This window comes from Pteropus medius, unplaced genomic scaffold (genome assembly GCF_902729225.1).
Source record: "Pteropus medius unplaced genomic scaffold, Ma_sr-lr_union100, whole genome shotgun sequence".
NCBI lineage: Eukaryota > Metazoa > Chordata > Mammalia > Chiroptera > Pteropodidae > Pteropus > Pteropus medius.
This window is the reverse complement of record NW_024344443.1, coordinates 20,175-31,902: the sequence shown is the minus strand read 5'-3', so window position 1 is coordinate 31,902 and position 11,728 is coordinate 20,175. Positions and strand designations below refer to the sequence as shown.

At 50.5% G+C, this 11,728-nt stretch overlaps 1 gene segment (V, D, J or C); it reads left to right on the top strand.

The window, feature by feature from the left end:
• Positions 1–588: 588 nt before the first annotated feature.
• On the top strand, positions 589–1,534 carry LOC120610790 (immunoglobulin lambda variable 5-39-like). The segment is given in 3 exon segments: positions 589–643; positions 762–1,114; positions 1,324–1,534. Coding segments are annotated over 3 exon segments (438 nt in total).
• The last annotated feature ends 10,194 nt before the right edge of the window (positions 1,535–11,728 follow it).

Below are 11,728 nucleotides of genomic sequence, written 5' to 3'. Positions count from 1 at the left end.
AAAGAACAATTGAAAGATACTAACGCTGTTGCAGAAACTATCAAGTACAAATAACTAAAAATCAATGTACAGTGTATCCGAATCACATTTACTGGGAATTAGGCCCTGGGTGTGTGACTAGAGAGAAGGACCTGGTGAGCTGCACAAACCAGCCGGACTTTCAGAAATTTGATCCATGGAGATGTATGTGCCCTGTGACCACAAGAGGGCGCTGTGGGACTACCCTGTGGTTCCTACACAGCTGCTCAGTGAGGACCACTCACTCAAAGGAGCCTGGGCCTTGGGGGTGGGCCTTGTGCTCCCTGATGGGACTAAGCAGCTGTGTCCTCTCTGGCCTAGCAAAGTCCCCCGAGCAAGGTTCTTTGTGTGGTGTCAGCAGGTGCTTCCTTCCAGGGCTCTCCCAGGGGATAAAGCCAACCTTCGTCCTCCTCAGTCTGACTATGAGCTGAGCTTCAGCACCTGGGCTCAGAGAGGTGCTGGGCGGTCACTGGATGGACACACATTTGCATGCACAGCCCCTCCTCTGGCGCAGGGTGGAGAAGAAAAGGAGGCCTGGGGCAGCCCAGCCCCACTGTGGGCTCAGGGGCTGCGTGCACCATGGCCTGGACCCCCGTCCTCCTCGTGCTCCTCTCTCAGTGCACAGGTGGGTACAGGCCTCGGGGACAGTGGGCATCCCCCACCACCACTGCCCCTTTGCTCAAAATCCTGAGAAATATTCTCTGGTCTCTTGTGCGAGTGATCATGTTTGTCTGTGTTTGCAGGTTCCCTCTCCCAGCCTGTGCCGACTCAGCCGCCCTCCCTCTCTGCATCTCCTGGAGCAACAGCCAGACGCACCTGCACCCTGAGCAGTGATCTCAGTGTTAGTGGTAAAGACATATACTGGTATCAGCAGAAGCCAGGGAGCCCTCCCCGGTATCTCCTGCGGTTTAAATCAGACTCCGATAAGCACCAGGGCTCCGGGGTCCCCAGCCGCTTCTCTGGATCCAAAGACACCTCGGCCAACGCAGGGCTTCTGCTCATCTCGGGGCTCCAGGCTGAGGATGAGGCCGACTATTACTGTAATATATGGGACGGCAACTCTAAGACTCACACAGTGATCCCGTCCCAGAAGGAAGTGAGACAAAAACCTCTGTGCTCTCCAGGCCTGTTGCGGTCACCCCTGCTGGGGTCTGTGACCAAGTCTAGCTCAGTGGTGACTTGTGTTGTCAGATCTCATGCAGCACCTGCTTTCCTTGGTCCAGTAGTCCTGACAATGTCACGTCCTTCTCTTCAACTTTTAAATTGACTTGCTCATATATTCTCATGGTGTTCATGTTTTCACAGTCAAAGATTCCTTGCTCAGAGATAAATATCTCCCGGTAGACAGAGTTGAGGACGTCAAATCAGGTTGATTGTGGCCATTTCCAGCTCAGGGTCCAGGAGTGACTAAAATTTGCTTTGGTGTGAGAACTTCAAACGAAATTCCGTCAAGCAGAAATGAAGTGTATTTTATATACTATGAGCAAATTATAAAAATTTTAAAAATAAAACAATACCATGTAAAACAATCTCTCATGAATTATTTAAGAATAAATCTGAGAAAATATGAAAATCTTGAACACTCAAAATTACATACTATTGTGAGGCAATTAAATAAAACTGAAATAGATCTTACTAGTTTGTGCCTTAAAATACACAATATTGTTAAGGTAACAATTTTTCCCAAACTGAATGAAAAACTGCCTGCAAGGTCATCAGATAAAATGTCCTCTCAATGAAGGATGAAGTAGGAAAGTTCAGGATGAAATGGAAATAGTACAAAAAAACTGAAATGAAACAATCCTTCACTAGTTTCATGAGACCTGACCCGGAAGAGGCACAGACCAGGTGGAGAGACACTGTCCTGAGGGGTGACGGGTAGTGTGGGTGCAGCCAGCCAGGGCTCGTTGAAACTAGGCACTAAAGCTCTGCTGTCACCTGTAATGAGCACCTGTGGTAACATGGTTGTAATTTATCACCTCAACCAAATGAAGAACCCTGTGACCTGTTTATGGAGAATCAAGACCACAAAGGCTCTGTATGGAAGAGGGTACCATGTGATTTCAGGGACTATGATTCCGACTGTATTTCCAAGGGTGAGAAATGGAACCTGCGTCCATAATTCCTGGGAAGACAATGTGAAGACCCTTCTCAGATAATGGGTGTCCTCCAATAGCTGCCTTAATCCATCTCAGTAAGCTTGTGGGGATGTCTCTGCCACACACAGGGTGTCGCTTGCCTGATCTTGTGGGTGTGGATATCGTGAGAAGCCAGGCCTTCTGGGGAATCTCGGATTCCCTGACCTCCACTTCCTGAGACTCAGCCCTCTCGGGGCCTCTGTGGATCCAGGACACAGACTCCCCCTCCTCCAACACGTACCATAGATAGTTCCCCAGGACAGGACCAAGGAAGGGGCCAGTGAAAGGCCAATTGTGGGTTGGAGCAGAAAAAGAGATGTGGGGTGGCTGGGTCTCAGCTCTGGGGCCCAAGAAACAGGGATGTGGGTTGTCTACACCAGGTGATGGATGCCCGTTTCTTCTGTGATCTTAGCCACACAGGTGAAGGCTTCTGATGTTCATGCCCATGCAGCATCTTTCTCCAGCTCGGACCTCCTCCTTCTGTGTGGACCCTGCCCTGTGCTCACAGGTCCCTGCCTCTCCCTGCTGATCCTCCTTCCTTAGGGGTCTGGGACCCAGGACAGAAAGCGAACAGCTACTGCCCTGGGAGAAGCAACTACAGTGGCTAGAATGGTGTGATTCTGACACATCAGCATCAGGGTCTGTTCACATCACCAAAACTCAGTACACGTTGATACAGCCGCGACCTCTGGGAACTTTGCTTCTCTTTGTTGTCACCTACAGTAGAAGCTCCTCTTTACAACTTGAGGATGGAGCCAAACACCACTGACCAGCACCATGCGAGGTCCCCGTCCTCCTCACTGCACCAGGCACGGGAGATGAGAGTCAGCACCCCGGACCCACAGTCAGTCTCCCCCTGTAGCAGTGCTCGCGGGAGCACCAAGTGTTTGCTCATGTGATCAAGTGCGGGCGTGAGAAATGGGTGTGTAGCTCGTTTCCTTACTGTCTTCTCACCGCACCTCACACAGGGACAGTGGAGCTTCCTTCTCAGGTCGTCTGCAGATGCCGGGATCCCATACCTGGTGGTTTTCTCCTTTTGCAATTGCCCCTCACTCACCAACCTCTCTGGCAAACCCACACTCTGTGCTCTGGATGCTCAAGTCTGTTAGACTGTGGACAACGTGACCAGAGACCCCAAATCTCACCTCCCTGCATCTTTTAGATCATTTAGCCTCCTACACCCAGGCTGTGCTGACACATCCATGCACGGTATGGGGTCAGGTCACAGGAATAACATCGTCTATAGCAAAAAAAAAAAAAAAAAAAAAAAGGCAGCATCATGGAGACACACAGTATGGCCGGGCAACAAAACATCCAGGCAGGTGCCCCAGAGACGTGGTACCTGGAATTCTGTCTCAGAGCCACGAGAAATGAATCCTCTGGCAAGAAATTGATCCTGAGGGACTCTTAGTCCTGTCTCAAGGAGAAGCTGTTCATTAGGACCTGATGTGGGTGATCCTGGCACAGTGCTCCAGATTCTGGAAGAATGGAGACTCCGTCCTCCCTCTCCTCCTGTGGGACCATCACACTCTGGTCCCCTCCTGCATCTAACTTCACATCAGGGTTGACTCTCCTGCTAAAGTGGTCACCAACTCCATGAAGCTGTGGAGAAGGCCCAGATGCAGAATTCACCTTCTCCTGAAGAGGGAGCAGCAGACGCATTGGGGGTTCCCATCACAAGCACTCCCAGAAAGAACTTCTAGGATTGAGATTTTGGAGGACATTGATTGACATTCCGGGGTCCTATCCTGATATACTCAGCTCTCCTTGACAACCCTTGGACTCCAGTCTGAGGACAGGGTTAATGATCACTGTCACACACCTGGCTATAACATTTATGTCACCAAAAGCTATTGCTCCATGTTGAAGTGTGGTGAACACCTGCCCTCCAATCCTGTCCCTCCTCTGTTCCTGCCTCTGACCTGTACCAGCTCAGGTTGTGTTATTCTCTGGCACCTATAACTAACAGCAGAGAATGGAATCCATAACAATAACCCTTTTCTTACTGGTCTCCCCATACACTCACCATCAATTTGACCTCAGAAGTAAAAATAATTTCCCACTCATGGTGGGTGTGGATGATGTGGGCTGGACAAGAGGGGCAGAGTCCAGCCTGTGTCCCCTCGGGATCCAGATGCCTCTGCAAGACCCCATAGCTCCCCTCGTCCTGCCCTTGCTTTGCTGGTCATGCCCTGAGCTCAGAATCCTCAGGGGAGCTGGGTTTATGTCATTTTCCTCTACTGGGTTTATGTCATTTTCCTCCTTGGTCCATCGTTGTGAATGGCATCAGATAAACCTCAGTTATTTTGGGCCTAGAGCCTGTGGTCCCAACCCCTAGTATCGTACAGCCAACACCTGAAAGTCCTGCTTTCCTTCGTGCCAGTGCGTGGAGTGTTTGCCAGTGAAATGAATCAGGACAAAGGACTTTTGAAATACCAGGCCCTGGGGGCGGCAGAACCAGTAGTGGAGGAAGAACCCGAACGAGAGGGAGTCTCTTTAGAGAAATGGTCTTTTTATATCAATCAGATACAGACCAATTATGAAATCAACTCAAATCTTGAAGTTCTCAGCATGTGAGCAAATAGCACCCATGTCAGATGAAGGAAGATTTGCTCTCCACCGGGGAGGATTTGGGCTGAGACTGGGACCTCCACGGGGCCTGTGGGGTTCATGAACGTGGACTTGGACGACAGCAGATGTGAAGGGTACTGAGCTGTCAGTCAGATGCCACAGTCACGGAAGGAACCTCTGAGCGCTCAGCACTGCAGCCCTGACACACGATGGGTGAAATGGGCGAGTTCCCTTGATGGGCCTCACCCGCCCCTAGCCCAGGTGGGCAGCAGGTGCCAGCGCGGGCCTTCGGGGGTCAAAGCACAGCTGAAGAAGCTCTCATCTGGGACAAGCAGGTCACTCACGACGCGGAGGGGAGACACTCTCTGCTCCTCCCCGTCCCTCGTTCTTCTGCCACGTGCAGCTTCCCGATCCTCACTTCACCATTGCCTCTAACTGCCACCTGGACCTTCTTCATGACAATAGGCATTGTGACCTTTGGTGCCTCAAGAACGCCAAGAGACAATGTGTAGGGATGACAGACGTCAAGGTCCTTGCTAATTCTATGACCTCTCAGCATATTCGTGATGAAATACGTAACAAATGCTATGTCCTTTGTCATACTTTAGACTGCATTTCTAACAAGTATGAATACTTATAGTGATCTACAAAAGGTAATGCTTTGGTGTTTTTGGATGTTTTAATGATCCTTTTTCTATTTTCTTTTCTAAGAAATTTTAGTCCCTCCCATCCATCTCAAAAATTACATAAATGCATATATATGTGTCTTCCATGTGTATTTATATGCAAATGCATAAATACATAAAAATGTGCATGTAGCATATACACATATGTGATACCATGATTTACCATAATAAATATATATTTGGTCTTCATCCCATTTTTGGAACAGAGCTCCTGAAATCCATGAATTTCCAAAGTGACCAGAGCTAGAAAGGAGTCTTTTGTTTGTTAATAAGGTGACTTTGGGACTCACCAGAGGGAAAGAGCAGGTGGCCAGGAGGGCCAACTGTGTGCTTAGATGGTTGGAACTCTCAGTCATGGTCCCCTGACCATGGGGGAGGATAGAAGGGCTACAGATCAATGGCTTTCCACGGCCAGTGTACAACAACCATGCCCAAGTAATGCTGGAGAGTCTGGTGCCTAGAGAGGTCCACACACCTTCCCCACCTTATGCATCTTTTTCATAATCAACTGATAGCAAGTAAAATGTTTCTCTGAGTTCCGTGAGCTCCTCTAACAAATGACTCAGATCCAAGGTAGTGAGCAGGGATCATTGGACCTTCCATCTACAGTTGGTCGGTCAGGAGCAAATGTAATAACCTGAACTTGTGACTGGCTTCTGAAGTTGAGGGTGGGCTTCTGGGGGACGAGGGAAGTCTGGTGGGACTGAAATCTTTAACTGTGGAACAGGATGCCATCTCCAGGTAGATGGTCGCAGAATCCAGTTGAATCGTAGGGGTCGAATTTCTCAAAACCTCCACCCTTCACACATTGGAATTGGTGTCCATACTTTAAACATAGATTATTTTTCATCTAACCTGTCAGAGGTGCATTTGGTTATTAGAGCAGAAATCAACACGGATCATTCTGTCTGACATGCATTGAGCCTCTCAAATACAGATGATGAGAAATTAAATAATCATGCAAACGTTATTAAGCAATCTATTAATAGGAATGGGTCCAGGATGGCGGCACAGGAAGATGCTGAGCTCATCCCCTCCCAGGACACAGTGAATGCTCAGCAACACTGAGGACAAGTTTCCTGAGAGACGCTGAGGGCCGACTGCACAGCTTCTGCACAGCGCAGGAGAGGCCCACACAGAGAAGGTGGGGCTGGGGAAGCTCTGGGCGTGGAGGGAGGGCTCCAGGGTCAGACGAGGAGGGGAGGCCATTGTTCATCTCCTCTCCACCTGGAAAGCACAGGTGGGCGCTCTACCCAGGTGCAGTCTCTAGCATGTACGGCCTCCGTGGCACGTTGCAGGACACTCCACGTGGATTCACTCCAGCAGGAACATAGAGCTCCATCGCGCATGCACACACATCTGCCCTGAGCCCACTCCTGCAGGGCAGCTGGCACCTCAGGGGACACAATGTCTGCCCTGACCCCAACCATCCTGTCACACCACCCAGCACAGTCCACACGGAGGTCGCTCCTACACACATCCACATTTTCAAGATCGGGAGAGAAACTATTTCGTCTAATTCTTAGGACGAAATATAGGAAGTCAAAAAAATGAGAAGACTTGGAAATATTCTACAAATGAAGTAACAGAAAAAACAAACTTCACAGTCAAGGGAGCTGGAGACAGACAAACCCTATAGTCTGAGTAGAGCATGAAGACTTGCTGAGATGGTGGGGAGGCCACATGAAGTGACAGCTATCGTGGACCTCAGGCAGGGGGACAAGGAACAGAGCAGTGGGGAGGCAGGAGCTGTCTCTGAAGGGCTCTGGGCACCAAGTCACACAATGGTGTGTTGGAGCTGGACACCAGGGGGCGGTCAAGGCCTGCTCTTGAACTAAGTGTATTCAGAGCTGGGACCAGCCACCTGGCACTGCCTGCTGCCTTCTGTTCAGGTCTCACAGCTGTGACCTCTCCACCCCACACAGAGCCGCTCTGGCCCACACCCTAATTCCCTCAGGCAGAGGGGTGTGACCAGGGTCCCAGTGAGGGATTAGAAAGCTGGGGGTCTCATTTGCATGAGTGGACCCTCCCTCTGTCAGAGCTTGAAGAGGGGAGGGAGAGACTTGGGGGAAGCTCTGCTTCAGCTGTGGGGACACAGAGGACAGGACGCGGTGATCATCTCCACCATGGCCTGGTCCCCTCTCCTGCTCACCCTCCTCGCTCACTGCACAGGTGACATACGGGGACAGGGAAAGGGGCCCTGGGAGGACACACGGGGCTCTGCTCCCTCCTCTTGGCTCTAGCCCCAGCATCACCATCTCTGTGTCTCTCCCTCTTCCAGGCTCCTGGGCCCAGTCTGTGCTGACCCAGCCGTCCTCCGTGTCTGGGGCCCCGGGACAGAGTGTCACCATCTCCTGCACTGGAAGTAGCTCCAACATTGGTGGTAACTATGTGCAGTGGTTCCAGCAGCTCCTGGGAAAAGCCCCCAAACGCCTCATCTATTATGATAGCAATCGAGACTCGGGGGTCCCCGACCGATTCTCTGGCTCCAAGTCTGGCAACTCAGCCTCGCTGACCATCCGTGGGCTCCAGGCTGAGGACGAGGCTGATTATTACTGCGAGGCATATGACAGCAGTCTCAGAGCTCGCACAGTGCTCCAGGCCCGTGGGGAAGTGAGACAAAAACCTGCTGACCCCCTGCAACGGGGCTTCCCTGGGCAGCCCTACTCTTCTTACAGGAAAGCACGTTCTCTTTTCTGTTTGGAAAATCTGGGGTCTGAAACCCGTGCCAGAAAACCTGTCTGCTACATCTGTCCACATTGTGTGATTTTCTTAAGTGACCTGAAGTTCCTGGATGTGGGGCGGGTAGACCTAGGGACAGAGTCCATGAGAGATGTTTTGGAGCTGGGGCTGTCATAGCACAATACCCAGACGGGAACCTTAACTAACAGAAACGTATGTTACCCCAGTTCTGCATTCTGGAAGTCCAAGGCAGACGTGTGGGCAGGTGGGTCTCTCTTGAGGCCTCGCTCCTTGGCCGGCAGACGGCTGCATTGTCCCCGAGTCCTCACACGGCCTTCTCTCTGTGTGCGCTCACCCCTGGTTTCTCCTCCTCTTCTCATAAAGACACCGGCCCTTCTGATTGGGCACCACCCGCATGAGCTCCTTTACCTTAGTTACTTCCTCAAGGCCTGGTCTTCAGAGCCTGTCACCTGTGGGGTGACGGTTTCCACATGGGATTTGGAGGGAACACAGTTCAGTCCACATCATGGGGTCAGGACAGGGCCAGGGATGCAGATTCAACTGTGTCTGACTCAGGAGAGTCTCTTTGCAGATGATGTGCATCCACACCATGTACTGAACACCTACTAAGTGACTGATTTGGGTCTAGGAACTTGGGATACAGTGCGGACAAGACAGGAGGCTCCCTGTGCTCAGAGAGCTGACACTGCTTGGGAGAAGAAACAGGACATACAAGTCAAAATATTGTGTCTTCAGGCTGATTCCCCACCTGGGTACAAAATGTCTCTGTGGTCCCAGGCATCACATGCACACCACAAACCCCTCGGAAAGATAGAGGCTTATACTCCGACACATTGGCCAGGAACTCCAGTCTTTAGGATGGCTGGACCTGATCACTCATGCATCTCCTTGACACCATCATGGTGACCAGATTGTCTGATTGTTTAGGTTACACAGCCCCTGTCCGGTCAGTCACAGACTAACCATAAGGCTGGGAGATTTGGGGTCCAAAGTGAACTTAAAACATGATGGAACTTTCAGCAAGTACATCCCCACCACACACATCACACTTCTCCTCCCCCTCATCGTTAGTTCAAGTTGGGACACTGGGGACACTGGGATCTGGGCAGGGACACAGGCTAGGCTGTCCCTGTCTCATAGAGCTGCAGCTCGCTCGCTGACCATTCTGATATTCCTGCAATAGATCAATTCCAGGCCAAGACACGCTCAGCCACATCCACGAGGTATCGATCTGAAATTCAGGTACTCCCAGGAGAGGCAGAAAGATGGCTTCACTTTCCAGAGGTAGAAGGAAGTTAGAGAAGGTTCAAGAACCCTCATTGGTGGCCAGTTCCGCACCACCCCTGAGACCTTCTCCACCGGTCACTCTGTCAAATGATGACCAGACTCAGGGACCAGCACTCGAAACTCTGCTCTGTCCACATCCTCCATCTGGGGGCGACTTTTCCCCCAAAACCAAGAACCTGCCTCCGCGGTCACCTGTGGGTCATGTCTGAGAGTCTCCACCTCGCAGGGTCATGGTCACAGGAGCAAGATGAGACTCAGCCTGCTTCTGATTCTTCTGTGACTCTGCCTCTGCAGGACACGAAGTCAATTACAATACAAGAGTAAAATTCTCCTGATTTCCCCACCTTGGAATGTCCTCGTCACTGTCCTGAAATATTGTGTGTGTGTCCATAATATCGTGCTATGTCCTCAGGCCAAGGGTCATTTACCTTCCCAGATTGCACCCTATCCCTTCCGGTCTCATCTCCTGTCCATCCATCAGTTTCCAGCCCAAACATCGTCTTCAGCCCATTGACACAAAAGTGTGTGTCTGTGCGGGAGTAAATTTCTAGAAAAATACAGGGCGTGCACAGAAAAGTTTTAGGCATCTTGGGAATCACTCCAGGAACCAAAAAATTAATCACTGCACTTAAGGACAGCCCTGGGTCACAATATATAAGTAGATTAGATTAAAGAATCCACTTAGATCACCAACTCATGTCTAGACTGTCGGAGAACAGTTTTGAAACGTTTCACACATGGCTCTCATACAAATAAAGCTTGAACATGTGTCCTATGTTTTGTTCAACTCATATTTATTGAAGAGAACAGTGAAGTGGTAAAGAATTTAAGAGAATTTTTTCTTTAATAAAAGAATTTATTTTTTTTCCATGAAGAAATGACTATTGATGCCAATTGTGTTTCTTAAAGATAAAATGATTGATGTTTTAAGAGGTAATAAAATTATAAATTTGGGATATATCTTCTCCTGTTACAAAAACTACAAATTGAGTTCATTTCACTTCTTGACACACTCAGAGAAGGACGTCTAGACTGTGGACTTTCTCCATCTCACTCTTCCCCTCTGACCTTTGCTAAGGGGACTCTGCCGTCCCTCTGTCACCTTCTCGCTTCTCTTCACCTCTCATGCTCTGACACACGGCTCCTCCCCGTCTCCCTTTCTAGAAGCTTCAGTGGATCACGCTCAACCAGTCAGCGAGCTCAGCGACCCCACAAACTAAAGCACATCTTCTTAGATCCAGTGTCGCTTGCCTGGCCAGACTCTGGTTTTTCTGAATTTTAATCCTATTGTTGCTGGTCGTCTGCTCCTCCTGGGTCACGTGATTCACCTCTGTCTTCCTCTGTTTGTATCACTTTGTGGACTTCACCTAAACCCTAGAGACATTTGTGTCACGTCCGGGTCCCCTCTACTCTCATGTTGTCTCTTATTCCTGCTCCCCCACTATCCCTTCCCAGAACTCGGATAAAGGATGACTGTGGCCTCTCTGGTGTCCCAGCATCCGGTGCTGCAGGTGAGGCCCTGTTCACCTCCCACCCTTATGCTACTTCTTCAGGGTCAGCTCCATGAGGCCGGGATGAGGTCGTCTAGCTCAGCCTGGGTTCCCCAGCCAAGCCCCGTACCCAAAACCAGGGGGTACTCAGTAAATAGTTACCACTGAAGACATGTCCCTCGTCACCCAGGCCACATGGTACTTGGCCAGGATAGGGCCTGAACCTGGGAGAGAGTCAGCTGTGCCCATGCTCCTGGCTCTGCCTTCAGCCTGAGAGATGCGGGGCCTCCTGCCAGGGAGAGAGCGCCCGTGGGAAGATCCAGGGCCTGTCCGGCCCCTCCCTCATATTCCTAGTGTCTGTCATTGCTTCATTATCTATGTGAGCCATCGCTTACTTTTAAGCAGAGAAAATGCGGTAATGAATGAAATGAATGAATGAGGCATCCTAAGTCCCCAGGCAAGTGGTTACTTTTAACACCTGCATTCTTCCATAGAGGAGGCAAATCATTCCCCGATTGTCTCCGCATTTTTCTCACAAGTCTCTATACTTTTATCCAGGACTTCAATGTGACAAATGTAGCACAAATCCATCACACAGCCATCGCACCTCTCCCCACCTGACCTCGCCTGTGTCAGGGGCATCCCCACCTCTCCCTGACTCAACCTCAATCCACCTGGCTCTTCAGACTGTCCCACCCTCTCCCCATGCCTGGGGTCAGTAGGTTAACTCCCTGTGTCCCACCTCAGGGCACATGCCATTCCACACCATCCCTGTGCCCTTTGCTGTCAAATTCCTCCAGCCACCTGAAACGACACCTTGCTAGATCTCGTCCAA